This window comes from Anomaloglossus baeobatrachus, chromosome 6, assembly GCF_048569485.1.
Source record: "Anomaloglossus baeobatrachus isolate aAnoBae1 chromosome 6, aAnoBae1.hap1, whole genome shotgun sequence".
NCBI classification, from domain to species: Eukaryota; Metazoa; Chordata; class Amphibia; order Anura; family Aromobatidae; genus Anomaloglossus; species Anomaloglossus baeobatrachus.
In genome coordinates, this window is record NC_134358.1 from 571,036,164 (window position 1) to 571,061,822 (window position 25,659).

General features: G+C 49.6%; 2 protein-coding genes across 2 annotated transcripts in view; both read right to left on the reverse strand.

Moving 5' to 3' along the window:
* LOC142243765 (uncharacterized) overlaps nucleotides 1–25,659 on the reverse strand; it is a 102,799-nt gene that overhangs the window by 16,990 nt on the left and 60,150 nt on the right. The gene's annotated exons all lie outside the window — the stretch shown is intronic.
* LOC142243709 (uncharacterized) overlaps nucleotides 15,210–25,659 on the reverse strand; it is a 329,550-nt gene continuing 319,100 nt past the window's right edge. Inside the window, exon 6 of the mRNA XM_075315886.1 lies at nucleotides 15,210–20,449. Coding sequence (XP_075172001.1) covers nucleotides 19,010–20,449 — 1,440 coding nt within the window. The 3' untranslated portion in view covers nucleotides 15,210–19,009. The remainder of the gene's footprint in view (nucleotides 20,450–25,659) is intronic.

Consider the following 25,659-nt stretch of genomic DNA (forward strand, 5'->3'; position numbering starts at 1 on the left):
TGATCCATTACTTGGACGATTTCCTATGTGTTGGGCCGGCAAGGTCTTCGGTTTGTTCGTTGTTGTTGTTTACGTTACAGCGGATAGCGCAGAGTTTGGGTATTCCTTTGGCAAAAGAAAAAACGGAAGGGCCAGTGACGGCCTTATGCTTTTTAGGCATAGAAATTGACACGATGGCAATGGAATGCCGTTTGCCAGAAGGGAAGTTGGTGGATTTAAAAGCGTCAGTGCATTCATTATACCAGGCTAAAAAGGTGAGGCTGAGAGAGTTGCAGTCAGTTTTGGGTAAATTGAATTTCGCCTGTCGCATCATGCCGATGGGGCGAATATTTAATGGGAGATTGGCGAGTGCGACTGCTGGGGTGACAGCGCCGAATCATTTTGTCAGAGTGACGAGGGTGATGAAAGGGGATTTGCTGGTTTGGGATTCCTTTTTAGACAGGTATAATGGTAGGACACTGTGGATGAGCAAGGCAATGTCCAATAGTCAGATTGAGCTGTTTACGGATGCGGCAGGGGCGACGGGTTTTGGAGCGATTTTCCAGACCCATTGGTGTGTGGAACAGTGGCCACAAACATGGAAGGAGAAGGGGCTGGTAAAGAATTTGGCGTTACTCGAATTGTTCCCGATCATAGTGGCGCTCGAGCTGTGGGGCTCTGAATTTTCGGGAAAAAAGGTTTGCATGCATTGTGATAATATGGCGGTGGTTCATTCTATCGATTCGTTGTCAGCAAAATCTCCCCCGGTGGTGGGGTATCTGAGGCATCTGGTGCTCCGTTGCTTGGCACTGAACATTTGTGTTGTGGTGAGGCATGTGCCGGGGGTTCAAAATGAGGTGGCTGATGCGCTGTCTCGGTTTCAGTTTCGCAGGTTTAGAAGGCTGGTGCCGGGAGCAGACGACGACGGAGCACAATGTCCGGGATGGTTATGGGATCTAGCATTGGTGTAGCTTTGGAGGGCATTAGGAGATCGGTGTCTGAGGCTAATTGGTGCCGATACCAGGCAGTGTGGAACGAGTGGGAAGAGTTAGGCAAGTCAGATTTCATGGAGCCGGGTTATAATGGCCGAGTGATGGGGGTTTTGGCGGTGATTAGTGGCGATTTTTCAGTGGGACGGTCCGTATCGGTAATGAGTTACCGGTTGTCAGCCTTGGCCTTTTTATTCAAGCTGCAAGGGGTACGGGATGCCACGAAGGATTTTCTGGTGCGGCAGGCCATGAGGGGTTTTAGAAGAGGGGTGCGGTCGCGGGACACTAGGCGGCCTATATCGCTTCCATTGTTAGTGTGTTTAGTGGGGTGCTTGGGGGAAGTGTGTGCGTCCCCTTACGAACAGAGGTTGTTTGCAGTGGCATTTGTATTGGCCTTTTTCGGGGCCTTTCGGATTGGTGAGTTGGTTAGTCCGTCGAAGCAGGTAGTAGGAGGGCTGTTATTGGGAGACGTAACGCTTGGAGTAGATTGAGTGGAATGTCGATTACGTTTTTCCAAAACGGATCAGGTGGGACGCGGGCGCCTGGTGGTTTTGTATGGGATACCTGGCCACCAATTGTGCCCGGTTGTGCAGGTGACAGAGTTTTTGAAGATAAGGGGAGGTTATCCTGGGGTTTTCTTGAGGCACGTGGATGGATCTGCACTGTCCAGATTCCAGTTTATTGCGGTTTTAAAAACTGTGTTGGCATGAGTGGGGGAGGTGCCAGGTGACTATGGGTCACACTCCTTTCGGATTGGGGCAGCAACAGAGGCGGCTAGGTGGGGTTTGAGCGATGATTGTATCCAGCGCATTGGGAGATGGGAGTCGTCCAGGTTCCGTTTGTACATAAGGCCGCACCTGTTGAGGGGTGACGGGGAGTGATTCGGCTGGTTTGGAAGTACGGGGGTTAATATGTGTTTACTTTGAGACCTGGTTTCCTCGTTCAGTTGTTGTTTATTCTTGGTTTTCTATTTTTTAGGTGTGTGCCTGGTGTGGATTCTCGGGCATTCCTTTGTTCACTGGGGAGCGTTGCGGGCGGATGTGCGTCCCGACGGTCGGCAACTTGGAGTGGCGAGAACGGATGCGCGGGTCAAATGGATCGGGATTCGGGGCATGACCTGGGGGAGAGATCGGCCAGAGGTGGCTTATTATAGCAGGATCGACCAGGATCCCAATGTTCTCATTTTGCATGTGGGTGGAAATGATTTAGGGGTGAGAGCAGCGAGAGAATTGAAAAGGGATATTAAGCTGGATCTTCTTCACCTGTGGAGAGCATTCCCAGGTATTATCATAGTATGGTCGGATATTGTGGCTAGGCAGAACTGGCGTTTTGGGAGGTCGGTCGACCGTATTAACAGGTCACGGATTAAATTGAATAGGGCGATTGGCCGGTTTGTGGCGCGGAATGGGGGCTTGGTGGTGCGACATAGGGAATTGGAGGAGTCGGCAGGTCAATATTTGCGGAGAGATGGGGTGCATCTCACAGATATCGGCTTGAACTTGTGGATGCTTGGTTTGCGGGATGGTCTGGAGCAAGCCATGGGGGTGTGGAGGGCCCGAGCCACGTAAGGGGTCACGTGGCCGGTCTGTGGTGGGGGGATAGGTCCGTTCCTAGAGGCCGGGAGTACCGATAGTCGGTTGGGAGTATGAAGTCACTCAGGGGTAGTGGCTTCAGACAGGATTGGGAACTTGTGGGCGTAGGTCCTGCAGGTTCTGGGGAGGGGTATTTTAACGATGGAACGTTATTACCCCACACCTTGGGTCGGTTGGTCACGGCCGAGGTGGTCCTCTGGGCCGGTTGTATGTTACGGCCGGGGGATAAGGATGATTGTTGGCTTCTTGGACAGACCTATCGGTTGTTTGTCGGTTGGGAGGGTATACATGTATCGGTTATGTTAAAAGAGGGTGGCATGTTGAGCCACAAGTTTTGATACATGTATACTGTTTAAATAAAAGCTGTGGCCATTCGCCCATAACAGTTGTTATGTCTTTATTTCAAGTAGAGTGGTTAAGAGGTGTGTTGTACATTGGAGACCCAATTATCCCTTTTAGATACGTCATGGTGCTGTAATCACTTTGGGCTTGTGTTTTCAAGCTTACACATTATTTATAATTTTAATATTATTTGGGGGGACTTGTGTTAAACACATTCACTTAGCACTATGTCACGTTTTTCACTAATGTTATAACTGAAATCTTCTGATCTTCTCAAAAGTAGCTGCATTCTTTTACATGTAGACCTCAGGTCTAGGGATGGGCGATCCCAAACTACGATCGGGGATCCTACCGATCGCATAGTGATCGTGTACACGAGCCCGATCACGAGCTTTCCTGGGAAGTTCGTATTACAGATCAGGTACAGATCGGGTCCAGGGGCTCTAAAAAAAAGCACATTATTAAAAAACATTATGATCATACTTACAGGTCCCACGATGTGTCCTGCAGACTCTACCTCCCGCCGCTGCTTCCGAATTGATCATCGCTGTGCCCTCCCGGTAACCAAAATGACCTTCCGTGACGTCATACCCATGTGACCAGTCACGTGTGAATGTTGGATTACCTCATTGGCTACAGACTAGTCACATGACTATGACATCATCAAAGGTCCTGGATGGTAACCATGTGAGCCACTGTGCGAGTGTCGCGTCGCATCACGGCGCGCAATCTCCCCACAGGAGTGGGTCAGCTGCGTCTATTTCCATGCAGCTGAAGCGCTCCTGTCAGGAGAGTGTCAGGTGCGGGGTGATGCAATGCGACACGTAAGTGCAATCATGCCCTGTCAGGCTGCATCTCACTCTGTACAAAGCGATGTAGCAGAGCTGACTTTGCTCTCTGCTTCTCACTATGTATAGACTGTCTGTGCACAGTGATGAAGCAGGGTTGACATTGCTGCTCTTGTGGATTACGTAGGACTAAGGATTTTTTTATAATAAAGATGGAGTCTCTAAATGTTTTTTTTTGTTTTATTTCTAATAAAAAAAAAATTCTCTGTGTGTTTTTGTTTCTTACTGTTTCCTAGAAATTCATGGTGGCCATGTCTATTTTGGCGTAAAACCATGAATTTCGGGCTTAAGCGGGCTTTACTTGCTGCGACATCGCTCAAGCGATATCGTTGGGGTCACGGAATTTGTGACGCACATCCGGTCGCTTTAGCGATGCCGTTGCGTGTGACACCTATGAGTGATTTTGAATCGTCGCAAAAACGTGCAAAATCGCTCATCGGTGACATGGGGGTCCATTCTCAAATATCGTTACTGCAGCAGTAATGAAGTTGTTCCTCGTTCCTGCGGCAGCACACATCGCTCCGTGTGACACCGCAGGAATGAGGAAGCTCTCCTACCTGCCTCCCAGCCACAATGCGGAAGGAAGGAGGTGGGCGGGATGTTCGTCCCGCTCATCTCCACACCTCCGCTTCTATTGGGCGGCGGTTCAGTGACGCTGCTGTGACGTCCCTGTGACGCTGAACGAACCGCCCCCTTAGAAAGGAGGCGGTTCGCCGGTCACAGCGACGTCGCAGGGCAGGTAAGTAGTGTGACGGGTGTAAGCGATGTTGTGCGCCACTGGCAGCGATTTTCCCATGTCGCACAACCGATGGGGGCGGGTACTCACACTAGCGTTATTGGTCACGATAAATGATGTAAAGCGGCCTTTAGTCCCATCTGAGAATACAAAGCTAGTATTAACCCCTTTATTACCCAGCGAGCCAAGAGTGTGCAAAGCAGTAATCAAAGCAAAAGGTGGCTACTTTGAAGAACCTAGAATATAAGATGTCGCGGGCGGAGGAGGGGACGCTGCGCTCTCCCACTGCTCGGGTCCGGCAGCTGCTGCTGCTGCGGCTGCCGCTGCTCGGTGGTGGCTCGAGCGGTGGGCCGTATCCCGGGGCCTCGAGCGGCGCTCCTCGCCTGTGAGTGAAAAGGGGGATTTTGATTGTGGGGATTTGATTATTGTCCGTGACGCCACCCACGGTTGCAGTGATATTGGTGACACCACCGCTGCTGTAGATGGGGATCCCGGGAGCGGTGACAGGGAGCAGCCTGGATGTTAATTCTCCCCTCTGTGGGTAGGGGGTTGGTTGTCCCGGGGCCCGGTGATGGGGGTAGGGATGGATGACAGGCGGGTTACAGGGCCTGGTGAGGTGCAGGGTAGCGGGGGCAGCGCTGTGCCGCACGGCACGGTGGTACTCACTCAGCCAATGATGAGGACACAGTTCTCGGTAAAACACACGGCTGGATGGACGGGTCCCACAAACGGCTGCGGTGTTGTTTCTCCCGGCAAGTTGATGGTGACTGCCTTTCCCTGCACCTATGTACGGGAGATGGTTCCAATGAGTTCCCACCGGTAACCCACTCCCCAGCTTGGATATGGGCTGGAGGAGCCCCTTTTGCCCGCAGGCTCTGGCCCTGGGAAACGGTTGCCTTGGCGGTGGCGGTGTCTCCCTCTCTTGGTTGGACTGTTGCCTTCTGTCGGGACTTGGCTGCTGGGAAACCCAGGAGGTTCCCTTCGCTAACGAATTCGGCAAATTCACGGCGACTCCTAGCCTTGCCGGGGTCCGTAAGCCCCTGCCAGATGGTGCTGGCTTCTCCTTGAGTACCGGTCCGGTATCGCCGGGCCACCGCCGTCCACGGTCCTTACGGTAGACTCCGATAGGCCACTCCTGCAGACGGTCACCACTGTCTGCCAACCTTGTGTGACGCCCTGGGCAAGCCAGGGGTCACAGGTCACAACACCACATGCACCCCACATTCCCTGCAGGAACACCAAGGCTAACCCAAAATCCTTGTTGCCTTCCTCCAGGGGCTGATGTCCACACCAGGGGGTGGGCCAGGCGGTTTGCTCTGCCCACCGAGGAGTTCACAGCCCTGGAGGCGGGAAGAATCAGGCAGATAAGCAAGGGAAGTGAAGGAGTAAACAGTCGAGTTTAGGAAGTGAAAGTAGAAGGAGGTGAAGTGGTAGAGGAGCTGAGGAGAGAAGCTGAAGTAAAGTGAAAAGAGACAGTTAAGAAAGCCTGAAGTTGGTCCGGGTGTGTGCCCCGGACTGTGACAGCAAGGTCAGCAGACGGCGGTGATAGTCTGCAGGGGGACTGCTCGGAGGTTGCTGGAAGGACCGCGGACGGGTAGTGACCCGGCGGTACCGGAGCAGTATACGAAGAACAGTCAGCACCAGGGCAGGGGCCTTTCGGATCCCGGCAAGGCTAGGAGTCGCCATAATTTGCCAAATCCGTCAGTGAAGGGGACCTCTGTCTCCTAACAACCAAGTCCCGATTGAAGGCAACAGTCCGACCGTGAAAGGGAGACACCGCCACCGCCAGGGCACCAGTTTCCCAGGGCCAGCGCCTGATGGCAAAGTAGGGCTCCTTCGGCCCAGATTGAAGCCGAGGAGTGGGTAACCGGTGGGGACCCATCGCTACCAAAGAGACTTTACATAGGTGCAGGGGAGAGACCGTCACCACTAACTGCAGGGAACCGCAGCACTGTAACCGTCCGAGGGACCCGTCCAACCAGCCGTTTGTTTACCGAGAACTGTGTCATGTTTACTGGCTGAGTGAGTACCTCCGAGCCGTGCGGCACAGCGCTGCCCCTGCGCCCCTGCACCTCCACAGGCCCCATACCCGCCTGTCCGCCATTCCAATCCCATCACTGGGCCCCGGGAGCACCACAACCCCTACCCACGGAGGGGCACATCAAAAACTGGCTGCTTCATACCATCACTCCCGGGCTCCCCATACAGAGCAGCGGTGGTGTTAACAAATCACCACAACCGTGGGTGGCGTCACGGACAATAAACTATCCCAAAACCCAATCCCCTTTCACTCACGGGCGAGGAGCGCCGCTCGAGTCCCCGGGATCCGGCCCATCGCTCGAGCCACCGAGCAGCAGCAGCAGGCCGCAGCAGCCGCAGCGGCAGCCGGACCCGAGCAGTGGGAGAGAGCGGCGTCCCCTCCTCCGCCCGCGACACTTGCTGTTCCGTCCGGGCTACACACCCGGACCAACGTTAGTCTGCTCAGCTGCCACTTTCCTTCCTTCCACTTTCACTTCCCTAGCTGATCTCTCCACTTTTCCCGCCTCCAGGACTGTGAACTCCTCGGTGGGTGGGGCCAACCGCCTGGCCCACCCCCTGGTGTGGACATCAGCCCCTGGAGGAAGGCAACAAGGGTTTTGTGTCTGACTTCGGTGTGCCTGACCGGGAGTGTGGGGTGTGTGGGTGTTGTTCTCTGTGGCCCCTGGCTTGTCCAGGGTGCCACATTCCCCCTTAGTTAAATGCAGACCGTCCGCGGTCTGCCCGTCCATCACCGGTTTTATTTTCACAAACTGAAAAATAGAAAAACGGTAACATATTACAATTATAATAATATCTTCCCACATCAGGAGGTACTCTTACTTAAACGTTGCGTAACGGTTACGGCTTCCGCTCTCTCCCACCCAAGCAACCTGGCCCTGATGCTGCCCCTAAGCAAATAGGCAGCACCGCTTGACCCCAGTCCTGCACAAATTGCCCGAGCGGGTTCTGTCCTTTTCAGGGGACCCACGTCCATGGGGAACCCCTGAAACCCCCAGAGGATCGCCACCGGTTCCGGTGGTGGCTGGGCCCCAGTCTGCTCCACTGCGGGCCCTTCCTCCAATCTGCCTCTCTGGAGGCGGTAACGGTGAAAGCCACAACAACATTATTTACATGCCACAAGTTTGTCGTTGCCTTGCAAGTTCTCAGGCTTGTCCATAAGGAGTTCCTTATACATAATTGTAAAGGGGGTCCCAACGGGGACCAGTTGCCGGCAACGACCGGTGCATATCAGCAGCAAATCTGGTAACTTTCACGGTATCATTTACTTATCATTCTTTTTAACTTTAAACACACTGGTGGTCCCAACGGGGACAACGACAACGGTATTCCGCTGCCATCACTCTGAGTCCTCGGTATCACTTGGGGGAGGGAGCGCGGTGCACACACGGGCCTCCTGGCTGCCCCTCAACTTCGCATCCAGTGCAAACCACCCCCTCTCCCCGCAGTGCCGGGTATATTGTACCAGGTCCCCTGGCATCAAGTTGCGGCCTGGGTGCTCTTCTGGCAGGTGGGCGTTAATGTCCCGCCGGGCTATGAAGACCTCGGCCTCCAGGCCCGGCTCATATATGAAGCCATAGCCCCGGCGGACATCAAACCACCTCACCTGCCAGGTGGGGCCCCAGACGCGGAAGGTCGCTTGCCTCAGGCTCTCCTTCTCCCGGATTGTACGGGCCACCATCTCTGCCTTCTTTTCCCTTTCCGCGATCTCCGGGCCCAGCGGTGTCGGCTCCCTGTCCCAATACGGGGCTGCTGCGAGCTCCGGCGTACGGGTCGGGCCCCGCGAGACCTTCTGGACACTGCCCACCACTGGCAATCTGGGTGGAAGGTCCCGCGGTGACTTGGCCTGGGGTACTGCTTTGCAGCGGCAACCCGGCGCAACCTCAGCCGAGGTGTGGAGGATGGGCACAGGGGCTTTCCTCCGCTGAGCCTTCTGCACAGAGCGGCCTGTCAGCTCCGGCTCGGGGGGAGTCTCTGTAAATGCCTCCGGCTCGGGCTTTTGTACTTTCCAGGGCAGCACTTCCGGTTGGTCACGGGCTCCGGCTACAGGTCGATCCGCCTGGGCGGACATGCAGGGTACCGCTACCGGTTGCGGGGGTAGCAGGCCTAGTGGCGGGGTCACGGCAGCCGATATGGGTAATGAGGGAGGTAGCAGGGCGAGCGGGTTCAGACCGGGTCCCGCAGCCACGATGACCGACCCACTAGGGGTACCGGGGCGTGGGTCACTCACCCTCCCTTCCGAAGCTCCCTCCTCTTCACGTCTCCGTACGGTCGCTATAACCTCCGCCATGTTGGCCTCCCACTCCTCCAAGAGGAGCTGCATCTTGACCTGCAGCCGTTGTTGGAGCTGCGCGGTCCGGATCTCCACCCACGCCGCGGTTCCAGGCACGGGGGCCACGGTGCTACGGGACGGCATGTACATCTTGCTGGCGGCCTCTCCCAGGAACAAGATGGCCGCAGGGTCCTGGCGTCCCTGCTTTTATAGCCGCACGCTACATGCGGCCAGACGCCATCAGTCCCCCTTAGTCTCTTTCCGGCTCCTCCTCTACTGGGGCGGGGTTCTGGTCTTCGCGCCTCCCCTACTCGAGGAGACGCTCGAGCGGGAATTCTTCGCGCCCAAGATGGCGGCTTCACAAATTTTTCGGCCGGACACCTCCGGCGGTCACACAAGGCGCACTTCCACCAGTTGGTAGAACGGTAGGATCCTGTTCGTGACGCCAAGTTGTCGCGGGCGGAGGAGGGGACGCTGCGCTCTCCCACTGCTCGGGTCCGGCCACTGCTGCTGCTGCGGCTGGCGCTGCTCGGTGGTGGCTCGAGCGGTGGGCCGGATCCCGGGGACTCGAGCGGCGCTCCTCGCCCGTGTGTGAAAAGGGGGATTTTGATTGTGGGGATTTGATTATTGTCCGTGACGCCACCCACGGTTGTGGTGATATTGGTGACACCACCGCTGCTCTAGACGGGGATCCCGGGAGCGGTGACAGGGAGCAGCCTGGATGTTAATTATCCCCTCCGTGGGTAGGGGGTTGGTTGTCCCGGGGCCCGGTGATGGGGGTAGGGATGGATGACAGGCGGGTTACAGGGCCTGGTGAGGTGCAGGGTCACGGGGGCAGCGCTGTGCCGCACGGCACGGTGGTACTCACTCAGCCAATGATGAGGACACAGTTCTCGGTAAAACACACGGCTGGATGGACGGGTCCCACAGACGGCTGCGGTGTTGTTTCTCCCGGCAGGTTGATGGTGACTGCCTTTCCCTGCACCTGTGTACGGGAGATGGTTCCAATGGGTTCCCACCGGTAACCCGCTCCCCAGCTTGGATATGGGCTGGAGGAGCCCCTTTTGCCCGCAGGCTCTGGCACTGGGAACTTTAGCCTTGGCGGTGGCGGTGTCTCCCTCTCTTGGTTGGACTGTTGCCTTCTGTCGGGACTTGGCTGCTGGGAAACCCAGGAGGTTCCCTTCGCTAACGAATTCGGCAAATTCACGGCGACTCCTAGCCTTGCCGGGGTCCGTAAGCCCCTGCCAGATGGTGCTGGCTTCTCCTTGCGTACCGGTCCAGTACCGCCGGGCCACCGCCCGTCCACGGTCCTTACGGTAGACTCCAATAGGCCACTCCTGCAGACGGTCACCACTGTCTGCCAACCTTGCTGTTCCGTCCGGGCCACACACCCGGACCAACTTTAGTCTGCTCCACTACCACTTTCCTTCCTTCCACTTTCACTTCCCTAGCTGATCTCTCCACTTTTCCCGCCTCCAGGACTGTGAACTCCTCGGTGGGCGGGGCCAACCGCCTGGCCCACCCCCTGGTGTGGACATCAGCCCCTGGAGGAAGGCAACAAGGGTTTTGTGTCTGACTTTGGTGTTGCTGCCGGGAGTGTGGGGTGTGTGGGTGTTGTTCTCTGTGGCCCCTGGCTTGTCCAGGGCGCCACATAAGACATATTTTCAGTTGTTTCACACTTTAAGTATTTCATTCCACATGTGTTCATTCATAGTTTATATGCCTTCAATGTGAATCTACAATTTTCAGAGTCATGAAAATAAAGAAAACTCTTTGAATGAGAAGGTTTGTCCAATCTTTTGGTCTGTACTATATATATATACTGTATATATATGTATATATATAAATATATACAGCTCTGGACAAAATTAAGAGACCACTGCAAAATTTTCAGTTTGTCTGATTTTTCTTTTTCTACACCGTGTGCAGAATTATTAGGCAAGTTGTATTTTAGAGGATTTTTTTTATTATTGATCAACAACTATGTTCTCAATCAGCCCAAAAGACTCCTAAATATCAAAGCTTAATATTTTTGGCAGTTGGAGTGGGCGTTTTTAGATTTGGCTTCTTAGGAGGATCTGATTGTGCAGGTGACTAATACTGTGCAGAATTATTAGGCAACTTAATAAAAACCAAATATATTCCATCTCACTTGTTTATTTTCACCAGGTAAACCAATATAACTGCACAACATTTAGAAATAAACATTTCTGACATGCAAAAACAAAACCCAAAAAATGAGTGCCCAATATCGCCCCCTTTCTTTCTGATGACGCTCAGCAGCCGACCATCCATAGATTCTGTCATTGCTTGATCTGTTTATGATCCACATTGCGTGCAGCAGCCACCACAGCCTCCAGACACTGCTCCCAGAGGTGGACTGTTTTCCCTCCGTGTAGATCTTACATTTTATGAGGGACCACAGGTTCTCTATGGGGTTCAGATCAGGTGAACAAGGGGGCCATGTCATTATTTTTTCATCTTTTAGACCTTTACTGGCCAGCCACGCTGTGGAGTAGTTGGATGCATGTGATGGAGCATTGTCCTGCATGAAAATCATGTTTTTCTTGAATGATACTGACTTCTTCCTTTACCACTGCTTGAAGAAGTTGTCTTCCAGAAACTGGCAGTAGGTCTGGGAGTTGAGCTTCCCTCCATCCTCAACCCGAAAAGGTCCCACAAGTTGATCTTTGATGATCCCAGCCCATACCAGTGCCCACCTCCACCTTGCTGGCGTCTGAGTCGGAGTGGAGCGCTCTGCCCTTTACTGATCCAGCCTCTGGCCCATCCATCTGCCCATCAAGAGTCACTCTCATTTCATCATCCATAAAACCTGTGAAAAATCAGTCTTCAGACATTTCTTGGCCCAGTCTTGAGGTTTTATCTTCTGTTTCTTGGTCAGAGGTGGTGGTTTTCAGCCTTCCTTACCTTGGCCTGTCCCTGAGTATGGCGCACCTTGTGCTTTTTGATACTCCAGTAACGTAGCAGCTCTAAAATATGGCCAAACTGGTGGCAAATGGCATCTTGGCAGCTTCACGCTTGATTTTCCGCAATTCATGGGCAGTTATTTTGCGCCGTTTTTGCCCAGCACGCTTCTTGCGACCCTGTTGGCTATTTGCCATGAAACGCTTGATTGTTCGGTGATCATGATTCAAAAGTTTGACAATTTCAAGACTGCTGCATCCCTCTGCAAGAAATCGCACAATATGGACTTTTCAGAGCCCGTCACATCTCTCTTCTGACCCATTTTGCCAAAGGAAAGGAAGTTGCCTAATAATGAAGCCCCCCTTATATAGGGTGTTGTGTCATTACACCGCACCCCTCCTCATTACAGAGATGCACATCACCTGATTTACTTAATTGGTAGTTGGCTCTCAGCCTATACAGCTTGGAGTAGGACGACGTATAAAAAGTATCATGTGATCACAATACTCATTTGCCTAATAATTCTGCACACAGTGTATTTTTGAGTGAAATGTTAATTGCTCTTTTATTCTATAAACCAGTATTTTCAGAAGAAAAATACAAAATGTATTGCTTGGAAATTCGGAGACGTCAGTAGTTTATGGAATAAAAGAACAATTTACATTTTACATTTCACCTGATTCCCGTTGCCGCTATTCACCGGCTGTGGCATTACAGTGTGTGGCAGCCAATCCCTGCATGTGGTCTGACTCTGTAAAGAGCGCCGACATGCAGGGAGAAGGAGCTGAGCGTGTGCTCGAGCATCTTGACGGTAGTCGGCGCTCGCCGAGTATACTGAGTACTGAGATGCTTGGGTGAGCACCGAGTACCGGCGAGCATGCGCGCCTATCCCTATCCACTGCCACTACAGGACCTTGCATGACGTCATAGCCATGTGGCCAGTCTGTAGCCACTGAGATAATACAACATTCACACGTGACTGGTCACATGGTTATGACATCACGGAAGGTCCTTGAGTCATTCTGATTACCGGGAGGGCACAGCGATCATCGACTCGGAAGCAGAAGCGGCGGGAGACAGAGTCTGCAGGACGCATCGCGGGATCTGTAAGTGTAATGACAATGTTTATTATTAACTATATTCTTTATTTTACAGCTTCCCCCCTCCCAACCCCGCCCCAGCCCTATCCCATAACTGTAAAGTCCGAGATCGGTGATCAGACGCAAGATCGTGTTATCTCGATCCCAATCTCGAACTTTACAAAATGATTAAGCGAGGCTCCCCGATCCCGACCATCGAGAGCATCGCCCATCACTACTTAGGTCCATTCTTTTCCATCTATTTCCTTTCTCCCGAGTAGTGCACATGCCCGATATCCAGGCCCTCAATCTTCGGCAAGCGACATGTCAGAATGCATTGCACCTGCGCCGTTGCATAGCAGTGGCGAGACGTTTGCCGTTTGCATTCCGGGCGTGAACTGAAGATCAATTCCAACAGGACAGGAGGCTTGAATGCCGCACAGACGCTGTGTACGCTCGGACATACTACATACGCAATCACTAAATACCACCGCTGACTGGCTTTTCTGTGTGTAAATGCCGCGCCTTCCTCCCCAACGCGTGTCTCCTGATGAAGGGAGTACAAAACACACGTTGGGGCGGCGTGGTCTGGCAGATACGAAAACACACATGTAAGTTTTATCTTTTTATTATGTGGAACATTTTTCTGTTATATTCTTGCCATATCACATTGTGATATAGTAATACAACTTTTCACCACTGGGTGGCAATCATTGCTTATTATATCATATTTAGATAGGAAAAGCTCCACTTATACACTGTGCTGTTGTGTGTGGCCTGATAGTGAACATTGAATGTATGGTTCAGTGTTTACATAGCATTTGGGTATATTGTGCTTAGGATCATTTTGGACTAGCAATTGGTGCTGATAAAATAGGATATAATAATGATGTATTATTTTGTTGTGTGATATTTTAGTCTAATGAATAAATATTTGAGCTCTTTTACTCGTTTGGAAATCAGTTTTCTGGTGTTTAGTATTGTCTTCAGTATGTAGCAGAGCCGGGATCATCGTGGACCTCACAGGATCTGAGGGTTTGGTCGGTTAATAAATCGGAGAAAGAGGGTGGTTTTCTCTGTGTTTGTGTTTATTTCTTTTCACTTACAGGATTAGTAATGGAGTGTCTGATAGACCCTACCCATCACTAATCCAAGATTTAGTGGCAGCTGTGAGCTTTCATTAACCCCTTCACCACCAGGCAATTTTCCGTTTTTCATTGTCGTTTTTTCCTTCTCTTCTTCCGAGAACTGTAACTTTTTTATTTTTCCATCCATATAGCCATATAAGAGCTTATATTTTGCAGGACAAGTTGCAGTTTTGAATGAAATCATTAGTTTTACCATATAGTGTACTGGAACATAAAAAAAATTCCAAGAGTGGTGAAATTGCAAAAAAAAGTGCAATTACACAATATTTTTTGGAGTCTTTTATTCACCCTTTTCAATTTTTGGTAAAACTGATGTGTCAGTATGAAGCCGCACGTCGGTGCGAGTTCGTAGATACAAAACATGTATACTTTTACTTTTATCTAAGGGGTGAAAAACAATTCAAAAGTTTGTCCAAAAAAAAGATTTTTTCCGAGACCCATAGTGTTCTTGTTTTTCGGGATCTGTGGCTCAGTAACTGCTTATTTTTGAGTCTTGAGCTGGCGTCACGGACTCGCCGATGGCGGTGGGGAATGGCGCGATCCCAGCCATGGCCATTTAAATCGCACTGTCAGTATTTGACAGCATGATCTACGGGGTTAACAGGTGGTGTTTGATCTCCCAGCCTGCAGTAACCGGAAGGAGGCGAGCAAGGAAGTACAGTTACATCCTTGATCGTAAAGGGGTTAAATTACCTCAATTACCACTACACCAGGGAAATCGGGAGAAGCCAGGTAAAGTGCTGTGATTGTCACATCTAATGGATGCAACAAATCTGGGCGGCTGCAGGCTGCTATTTTTAGGCTGGGGGGGCAATAACTATGGGCCTCCCCAGCCTGAGAATACCAGCACCCAGCTTTATTATGGCTGGGTATCAAAGTTGGGAGGGAGCGAACACAGTGTTTCAAATTATTTATTGAAATAATTATTAAAAAAAAAAAAAATCCACATAGGGACCTTTTTATTATCATACACAGCCAAGATAAGCGCACGGCTGGAGGCTGCAGCCTGTAGCTGTCTGCTTTATCTGCGCTGGTATCACAATATGAGGGACTCTATGCCATATTTTTTAAATATATTTTTACACCACTATAGGGATGGAGAAAGTGTGTGTGATTCCAACCAATCAGAGATGATACAGCACCGAATAAAATTTGGCCAAGATAGGTATGGGGTCAATTCTGCAAACCTAATATGATCCCCAAGGGGATTCAAAAAAACCTCCCACATATAAATACAACTTATTTGCATAACACAATCTCTTTATTATGAATCGATAAAAATTAATAAAAATAACACAGGATGCAACATTCAGGATGGATCTATAGGAAATACATAACTGCGGGTATATATTACATATTACAGTACAATTGGGTGACAGTAAAGAATATTATATCACTTATATATATTGTCTTCGGTGACAAAAATGAAAATATCATCACTGTAACAGGGTAAGTATATGGAGAACTCTGATCCCTTACAGAGACAGTATACATACATATGGCCAAAGGTCTGGTGAAAAAAACATCACAAAAAAGTCATATCTATATACAGTATGTCACATGCCAGAGACATGTTATGCTACACTGAGGATTCAATAAGTAACATTAGTGTCAAGTGATAAGCGACACATGATGGAGAGAACTAGGAACCAGTAAACAATATATCCGGAGATTAAGTATAATCAATGTGTCTTGTGCAAAAGGGAATATCAGCGGCAAAGCCAAAAAGGGTTAACTGCCAGTATCATTCTAAGGCCAGAGTCACACTAGTGTATGGCATCAATGCGAGAGCATCGGATGTGGTATGTTAATGACCCTCGGCTCAGGATCTGCTGCGAGCGGAAGCCGAGGGTCATTATACTGTGATCTTGTGATCGGATCACAGCTGCGGAGGCGAGGGAGGGATTAAACCCCCTATCTCCTCCATTGTCAGTCTGTGTGTATATCGCACTGCACTTGGATGTCATCCGAGTGCAGTCCGATGTTTCGATCACACCCATAGACTTGTATGAGTGTGAGTGATCGTAGCATGCTGTGATTTTTTTCCTCAGTTCTATTGGGGCTGAGGATAAACTCGCAGATGTGAGCTGCAGGATTGTCTTACATGGGGCCGAGTGCAATGCGAGATTTTCTCACTGCACTGGTGTGAGTCATACACAAGTGATAATGAATGGAGACAGGATGCAAACTAAGGACTTCTGACCACAAGGGGAGCCCTAATAGTCTGCAACCATGGTATAAGCAGCACTAATATAGGAAGTGTATTGTGCAGAAGGAATAGATAATTTATAATGCCACAAAGGTGACAAAGTGCATACAATATAGTGTGCAAAATCAGGCAGCTTAAGGCCTCCTTCACATATCCGTGTCTCCGGTACGTGTGACGTCCGTTTTCACGCTTACTGGAGACACAGACACATGTAAACCCATTAAAATCAATGGGTCTGCACACACGTCCATTTTCTGCCGGCAGCACGGATGTCACAAGGACTGCACACTGATGTGATCTGAGTGACACATGCCGGAGAAAACACAGGTGACATAAAAATAAAGAATTTGTATGCTTACCTATCTCCAGCGCTGCTGTTACTTCTGGGCTCACTCATTATGCTCATTGAATATTCACTGCACTCAGCGCGGACCCGGAAGTAACAGCAGCGCTGGAAATAGGTAAGTATACAGCTCATGCTGTCCGTGTGCTATCCGGATGTCCACGGGAGCACAGGGACAGCACACCCAAAACACACACACGGACACACATACGTACCTTCACTACGGACCATGTAAAACATTAGTGTTTAGCACGGGCGTGTGGAGAATGCTTAATAGAAATAGACCAATAACTCATTCACTGCACAAGACACTTACTATATTAGTGCTTTGTGTGCCCATATGCACACTACAGCATTGGGATTATTAATGCTATTGCTGCTATACATTTGTGACCTTTATTGGAGACTCACTATCCTGCTGATATATATCTACAGCCTGCTCCTGCTCTATATTAGTCACTTCATTGCAGTTCTCAAAGCATCGGTCACCTTTAATGCCTGCTTTACACGAGACGATCAATTGTGCGATAGATCGACGGGGTCACGTTTTTTGTGACGCACATCCGGCATCACTTGCGACATCGGCTGTGTGACACCTCCTAGCGAAGCAGTATTGCTCACAAATCGTGAGTCGTGTACTCGTCGGTAGGTTTCATAAAATTGTTTATGAAACATGGCGCTGGTTCTTCATCATACCCGGGGCAGCATACGTCGCTCCGTGTGACACCACGGGAACGATGAACATCGCTTACCTGCGTCCCGCGGCAACCGCCGGCAATGCGGAAGGAAGGAGGTGGGCGGGATGTTCACATCCCGCTCATCTCCGCCCCTCCGCCTCTATTGGCCGGCCGCCGTGTGACGTCGCTGTGACGCCGAACATCCCTCCCACTTCAGGAAGTGGATATTCGCCGCCCTCAGCGACGTCGCACGGGAGGTAAGTACGTGTGACGGGGGGTTTACAACTTTGTGCGCCACGGGCAATCAATTGCCTGTGACGCACAAACGACATGGGCGGTTACGATCGCTCGTGGAATCGCACGATAGATCGTAACATGTAAAGCCTGCATAAATCTACATAGACATTATTTATTAGATTTCTATTCTCTTTTGTCCTGACCCTGCCCTCCTGTATACGTTACAATATTCTATATTTGTGCAGCTGCCCATATTACATTTCTTGCATGGTTTATGGATGGTTTATGGTTGTCCACTTTTGCAGCTTAATCTATTGTGCACATTTTTATTATCAATTCCGTGTGCTTCCTTTTTTTGATTTACCAGAAGTAATTTTTATTTACTACTATATGCATCCACATTGATATTAAATTCAATTAATCAGCAGTCACTGTGTTTATTTACCTGGTGTTAATTCAGGGAAAATTAAATAAAATGGAGAAAATAACACCGCCCACCTCCAGAAATGTTTTGCTTTAGGCCCATAGCAAAATACTTACGGAGGAAAGTGGGCAGTATTTTTTTTTAATTTACTGTATTTTTCGTTTTATAAGACGCACTGGATTATAAGACGCATCCCAAATTTAGAGATAAAAAAAAGGTAAAAAAAAATAAAAATGGGGTCCGTCTTATACTCCAGTATTGTTTTACCGGAGGGGGGCAGCAGTGGTGGTTAAGCAGGGTCACAGGAGGTAAAGGTTGTGCTGGCAGCGGCGGTCAGTGGTGGCAGCGGAAGGTCAGTGGCGGCAGCGGATAACTAGTGGTATCAGCAGCGGCAGGTCAGTGGTGGCAGCAGAGGCGGGTCAGTGGTGGCAGCGGAGGCGGGTCAGTGGTGGAGCAGGCCTGTGCGGTGAGTGTACCAGTCTGTCCGCGGTCCCGGTTCAAATGATGGCGCCCGGAGCGGCACATGCACAGATAGAGCTCTCATCCAAGAGCTCCATTTGCACACGCGCTGACTCCTGACGCCATCATTTGAAACCAGGAGGGCAAACACACTGGGATACCCAGATACACTGGGACAACCGCCGCACAGCCACCGCAGTCCGCACAGCCACCTGCCTGCACGCACAGAGTGGCAGCCAGCAGGCCACTCAGCCGCCAGCCCACCCGCACAGAGAGGCAGCCGGCCGCCAGGACAGAGAGGCAGCCGACACCGACAGGCACCTGGCCACATGCACGCAGCCACAGGCATCTGGCTGCTCTCACGCACCGGGCCGCTCACACACAGAGCCGCACAGACAGCCCCGTGGTAAGCTATATTCAGATTTAAAGATGCACCCCTCATTTTCCTCCCAAATTTTTGAGAGGAAAAGTGCATCTTATAATCTTAAAAATATGGTAAGTTCTCCCTGAACAAAACATCTCTGTACGCTGAATGAAAGCCTAATTTGAGATGAACAAAACCTTCCAGCAGCACGGACAAAGCAGGTTAACACTCACACTCGAGCACAGCACAATACTCACCACAGAGATTTTCACATTATTTTCTGAGCCCGATCCTAAGGTTCACTCATCTCTACTCAGCAGGCGTCACAATGGTGTGCCACACGTACAGATTATGAAAATGTCTTCTCCCTTTTGTGAATTCTATAATGCCGAAAAAGTCTGAATTTCGAATTAAAACATTTCCCACATTCTGCACATGAAAATGGCTTATCTCTTGTGTGAATTCTCTGATGTGTAACAAGACTTAATTTACGATTAAAACATTTCCCACATTCTGCACATGAAAATGGCTTCTCTCCTGTGTGAATTTGTTCATGTTTAACAAGAACTGATTTCTTAAAAAAACATTTCCCACATTCTGAACATGAATATGGCTTCTCTCCAGTGTGAATTTTCTGATGTTCAACAAGACTTGATTTACAAGTAAAACATTTCCCACATTCTAAACATGAATATGGCTTCTCTCCTGTGTGAATTCTCTGATGTTCAACAAGCCTTGATTTACAAGTAAAACATTTCCCACATTCTGAACATGAATATGGCTTGTCTCCTGTGTGAATTCTCTGATGTCTAACAAGATGTGATTTACAAGTAAAACATGTTTCACATTCTGAACAGAAGAATGGATTCTCTCCTGTGTGAATTTTCTGATGTGTAACAAGAGCTGATTTCTGTTTAAAACATTTCCCACATTCTGAACACGAAAATGGCTTCTCTCCTGTGTGAATTCTCTCATGTGTAACAAGAGCTGATTTCTTAGTAAAGCATTTCCCACATTCTGAACATGAATATGGCTTCTCTCCTGTGTGAATTTTCTGATGTGTAACAAGGCGTGATTTATAAGTAAAACATTTCCCACATTCTGAACATGAATATAGCTTCTCTCCTGTGTGAATTCTCTGATGTTCAACAAGACTTGATTTAAAAGTAAAACATGTCCCACATTCTGAACATGAATATGGCTTCTCCCCTGTGTGAATTCTCTGATGTTCAACAAGACGTGATTTACAAGATAAACATTTCCCACATTCTGAACATAGATATGGCGTGTCTCCTGTGTGAATTTTCTCATGTGTAACAAGATTTGATTTTTGAGTAAAACATTTCCCACATTCTGAACATGAATATGGCTTCTTTCCTGTGTGAATTTTCTCATGTGTAACAAGATTTGATTTCTGAGCAAAACATTTCCCACATTCTGAACATGAATATGGCTTCTCTCCTGTGTGACTTTTCTCATGCAAAACAAGCTGGGATTTATTAGTAAAACATTTTTTACATTCTTTACATGAATATGGCTTCTCTCCTGTGTGAATTCTCTCATGTTTAGCAAGATTTTGTTTCTGAGTAAAACATTTCCCACATTCTGAACATGAATATGGCTTCTCCCCTATGTGAATTTTCTCATGTGTAACAAGATTTGATTTCTGAGCAAAACATTTCCCACAGTCTGAACATGAATATGGCTTCTCCCCTGTGTGAATTCTCTGATGTTTAACAACACTTGATTTAAAAGTAAAACATTTCCCACATTCTGAACATAAATATGGCTTCTTCATGGTAGGCGCTCTCTGATCTTCCACATTTCTTCTGTGATTTTTATTTTTCTTAATAGTCTGTGATGAATTTGGAGCTAATGCTTCATTACAGGAATCAGATGAAAGATCTTTGCTTTGAGGTGCTGAGGGTATGGCAGCGATGCTAATATACTCTTCATATCTATCTTGTAGGTTACTACGATCATCAGCATGAAAATATGAAGATATCAAATGTCCTTCAGAGGTCATGGTACAGTCATCTGTCAAGAATTAAGGTGATATTTTTTCTGAATAAATTTAATTTTAAAAATTCTATGTATTTATATATAAAAAATATTTAAGGAATTCCATACAAATTGCAAGATATGTAGCAAATTATTATTAAAGGGAACATACCATCATATTCATGCTGATTAAACTATGGTCTGCACAGATGAGACACTGGATGCACAATATACACATGTCACCATCAGAAGTGCAAGGGCAGAGCGGCCCAAAACACAGCGGAGTGTTATTGGGAACGCAGACCCTGAACATCTATAGGTTAGAAAATTGTTTTTAACGCCAGGGTGCATTGTACACCTATTCTTGGGAGATGGTTGTGTTGTCAAATCACAGGACCCTGGTCCTGCGGACACATCATTAGTCTGTGGACACCAGACAGTTTTGCAAACACTCTTCTACCTGCTGAATCCCTGGATCCCCTTTTGATTTGTAGTCCTGGCATGATATCGTCACTGAAGTCTGAAACATTATTTCATGCCAGGGAAACAAATCAAAAGAGTAACTACAAATGCCGGCAAGTAGATGGTGGATTGAATGGTTCTCGTCCAGCAGCCACAGTCTTCTGACATGACTGAAGGACCCGAGTTTTGCAAATGAATTTGTTCATCTCTCTTATGTAACTGTGGCACCCCAGTGGTCATGGGAGCCACAGTGGAATTGCTCTCTTCACCGGGAGCAATGCTATGCCTGGAAGCAGTGGGGAGAACTTCATGTTGGTTGGGTCTGCACGCAACACTTCCTAGCTCCAGCCAGAAGAGGGAGTTCAAGACCTGGTTTAAAGAGAGCTCCCCTGATGCATTCTGGTCTGGGGAGGAGCTAGCACAGACACCTCAGCACACACTGAAAGTGAAACTAACAGAACAGTACAGGAGAGCCGTGCACATGGCTGCTGATGAGAGCTTTGTGATTGAGCACTCTGAGGGCGTAGCGCAGAGGCAGGGCTCCGGGGACCTAGACTGGTTGGAAGCTTACGCCCCACCAGTGAAGCCCAGAGAGCAGGCGATTTCAAGTCCCCTGGCCCAAAGAAAGCCTGAAGGTGCAGCAGCACAATAGAGCCTGGGACCGTAGCTAAACAGTCAGTGCACATCACAGGTTCAGGCTGCCCACCATAAGGAAGGACAGACAACACGTAGGAAGAGGGTTGCTGTAGGGCTTCAAGCCACAGAGACCCATACACTGAAGCGCAAAAAGGAAGGCCTCTAATTTACCCAAATGGAAATTTAGCGAAAATGTTGCAATTCTGTGCACGGTGAGAAACAGCCATTAGACAGTACATAGCAGGGACCCATATATAAGAATATCTCAGCTCAGGAACATTTTTTTAAATACATCCAGTTGTATAAATTAATTATTATTATTCTAAGGTCTATCGATTAAAATCAACTTTAAAATGAACATTATTCCTAGGAGAACCCCTTTAAGGCACTGACGGCCAGGACATACCCACAGGGCCGCCATCAGGGCATTATCATACCTCCCAACCGTCCCGGATACAGCGGGACTGTACCGGATTTGAGCGGGTGTCACGATCGTGAGACATGTGTCCCGTAGCTCCACCCACCCGCTCTCTCCCCGTCTGACTTTCTCCCCCTCCTATCCACATGAGCAGAGCCGAGCGCTACTTCACTGCTCTGGCTCTCTGTGCTGCCGCTGTTATGGGTCGGCGGCAGCAGCACTTCCCTGACTGCCGACGCTTTAAACCCGGCACCTGCAGCCCAGTGCACTGCTCACTGCTGGGCTGCTTGTGTACGGAAGTGCATCTGTGGGCGGAGCTACCGCGTGACATGCTGAGCTCTGTCCACAGATGAAGAGACTGGAGGAAGAGGAGCTGTAACACCAAGGAACGCTGTATGTGACCCCCACCTACCCAGAGCTGTATGCCCCAGCCCCCTCCTCACCAGAGCTATATGCCTCCAGTCACCCCCCTCACCAGATCTATATGGCCCTAACCAGATTTGTATGCCCCCCAGCCCCCACACCAGATTTGTATGCCCCCCAGCCCCCCCAACAGATCTATATACCCCCCAGCAGCCCCCAGCTCTGTATGTCTTCAGCCCCCTCCCACCAGATCTGTATCCCCCAGCCCACCCTCCCCAGATCTGTATGCCCCAGCCCTCTCCTCACCAGAGCTATATGCCTCCAGCCACCCCCCTCACCAGATCTGTATGCCCCCCAGCCCCCACACCAGATTTGTATGCCCCCCAGCCCCCTCAGATCTTTATGCCCCCCAGCCCCCTCACCAGATCTGTATGCCTCCAGCCCCCTCCCAACAGATCTGTATCCCCCTGCCCCCCTTACCAGATCTGTATGCCCCAGCCCTCTCTTCACCACACCAGAGCTATATGCCTCCAGCCACCCCCCCTCACCAGATCTGTATGCCCCCCCTCACTAGATCTGTATGCCCCCAGCCCCTCCCACCAGATCTGTATGCCCCCAGCCCCTCCCACCAGATCTGTATGCCCCCAGGCCCCCCATCGGAGCTGTATGTGCCCCCAGAGCTGTATAAGCCCCAACACCAGAGCTATATGCCCCTTAGTAATATCTATGCTACCAGTAATTTGTATGCCCCACAGTAAAGTTTATTTCCCCCAGTAATGTGTATACCCCTTAGTAACGTGTATGCCCCTCAGTGAAAAACACAGACATTCTTCACTGACGTGTTCAACACGCATATGTCCCTTCATACTCCATGATTCACGGCGCACAGTGGTTGTCCTTGTGCAATCCATGATACGTGATCCGTACTCACGTACCCCCGCTCCTGCTCTTCGTGGTGCTGAACAGTCCTGCGATTCAGCATCCAGGCACCGCTCTCTCACCTCTGCAGCTACTTCCGGGTCGGCTCTGGCTGCATAAATGAATATGCATGCCATAATGAACCACGCAGGAAGAAGCAGAGAGCAGCTGCCGAACACAGCATCGCTGGAGAAGGTGAGTTATAAAAGCTTTTTATTTTAAATGTCCGTGTTTTTCTGGTACGTGATTCACGGATCACACCATAGTGTGGTCCGTGGGACATCAGTGATGCCAGAAAAAAAACGAACATGTTTCTGTGCGGCAATCAGGGATACGCATTTACGCCGCACGTAGACACGGTCAGTGAAAAATCACTGATGTGTGTGCAGACCCATTGATTATAATGGGTCTGCATAGGTCAGTGATTCTGGTACGTATAAAAACTAGCACATACGTACCAGAATCACTGACATCTGAAACAGGCCTAATATGTATGCCCCTCAAGTACTGTCCTTGCCCCAAGACCCTCCTGTGATGTATATACTGTAACCCAAGCCCCTCCTGTGCTGTATATACTGTAGCCCCCAGCCCCTCCTGTGCGGTATATACTGTAGCCCCAGCCCCTCCTGTGCTGTATATACTGTAGCCCAAAGCCCCTCCTGTGATGTATATACTGTAGCCCCCCAGCCCCTCCTGTGATATATACTGTATATATACAGTATATATATATATATATATTATATAAAACCCCCATCCTCCCTTGTGATACATACACAGCAGTGTCAGTAGGCACTGTGCATGGCTAGGTCTGTTAAAGTGATGCAGTGATGCAAGTGATCACATGCCGAGGAGGAGCAGGACAGAGACAAGTGGGGTAGGTGAGTGCGGCTGCTACCGGCTTCCCCATATTATTACCTCCAATGTGTGTATATGTATGATGTATATATCTATGTATGTCAGTGTAGATGACTGTGTATAGATTTGTCTGTTTATATGTATTTTTGGGAATTTGTCTTCAAATATGTACCGCATATGTGCGTATGCCTGTGCCCATGATCAGGAGTCGCTGTGTCCTGGAGGCAGCGGGTCCTGACCTGCGGGGCTGCACGTCTCCTCCGCAGGAGAACGCAGCTGCCTGTGCCCACGATCAGGGTTCAGTGCGCTGCGGTCTCCTGCTGTGTTCTCCCTACGGAGGACGCATGCAACTGCAGCAAACAATCGATATGCTGCAGTCTGGAAAGACGCTCCGCAGGTCAGTGTTTGCTGCAGAAAAAACAAGCACAGTGGGAACGGGATTTCTAGAAATCCTTCCACTGTGCTTGTACTGTACAATGCAGCGTTTTGAGCACAGCAAAAACACTCTACATCCAAAATGCTGCAAACACTGATTGTGGGCACGCAGCCTTAAACAATGTGATCAGCAGTGCTGAAATGGATTGGATGTGGGCGTAACAGATTGCAAAATGGGTGTGGTTAGGGGCGTGTCTTAAAATTGCCAGACTTTGTCTCTCTTTCTCATCTTTAAATGTTGGGAGGTATGCATTACTACTGTGCCTAGTGTACTGGGCCCGGTGAAGAGAGGGGGGCCCGGCTGAGCCAGGGACAATTACTTAGTTTTATTAAGCCCTGGGCCAGCCGGGCCCTCCCCCCTCTTCACCGGGCCCCAGTCACAGTCACAGCAGAGGGGCCCGGCAGTGCTGCTTTTGCCGCTATACACGTGGCTAATTTGCATCGTATGCAAATTAGCCACGTGTGCTGGAGATACCGCTGCAGCTGCACTGGGCCTCGGGGTTCAGGGGGAGTCTCTGGCCTGTCAAGAATGAGGGCAATCTGACCTGTAGCTGATCAAGGCTCTGGGGGCTCCTGGCCAGATTGCCCTCATCGCATGCAGCGTGCCGGGCAGGGAGCGATCCGCAGCTCTGTACAGTGTACAGTCATGGCCAAAAGTTTTGAGAATGACACCAAAATTCTATTTTCACATGATCTGTTGCCCTCTGGTTTTTAATTGTGTTTGTCTGATGTTTACATCACATACAGAAATATAATTGCAATCATATTATGAGACCAGAAGTTTCTATTGACAGTTACAATGAGTAAATGCAGCAAGTCAATATTTGCAATGTTCTTCTTCAGGACCTCAGCAATTCTCCCTGGCATGCTCTCAATCAACTTCTGGAGCAAATCCTGACTGATCGCTGTCC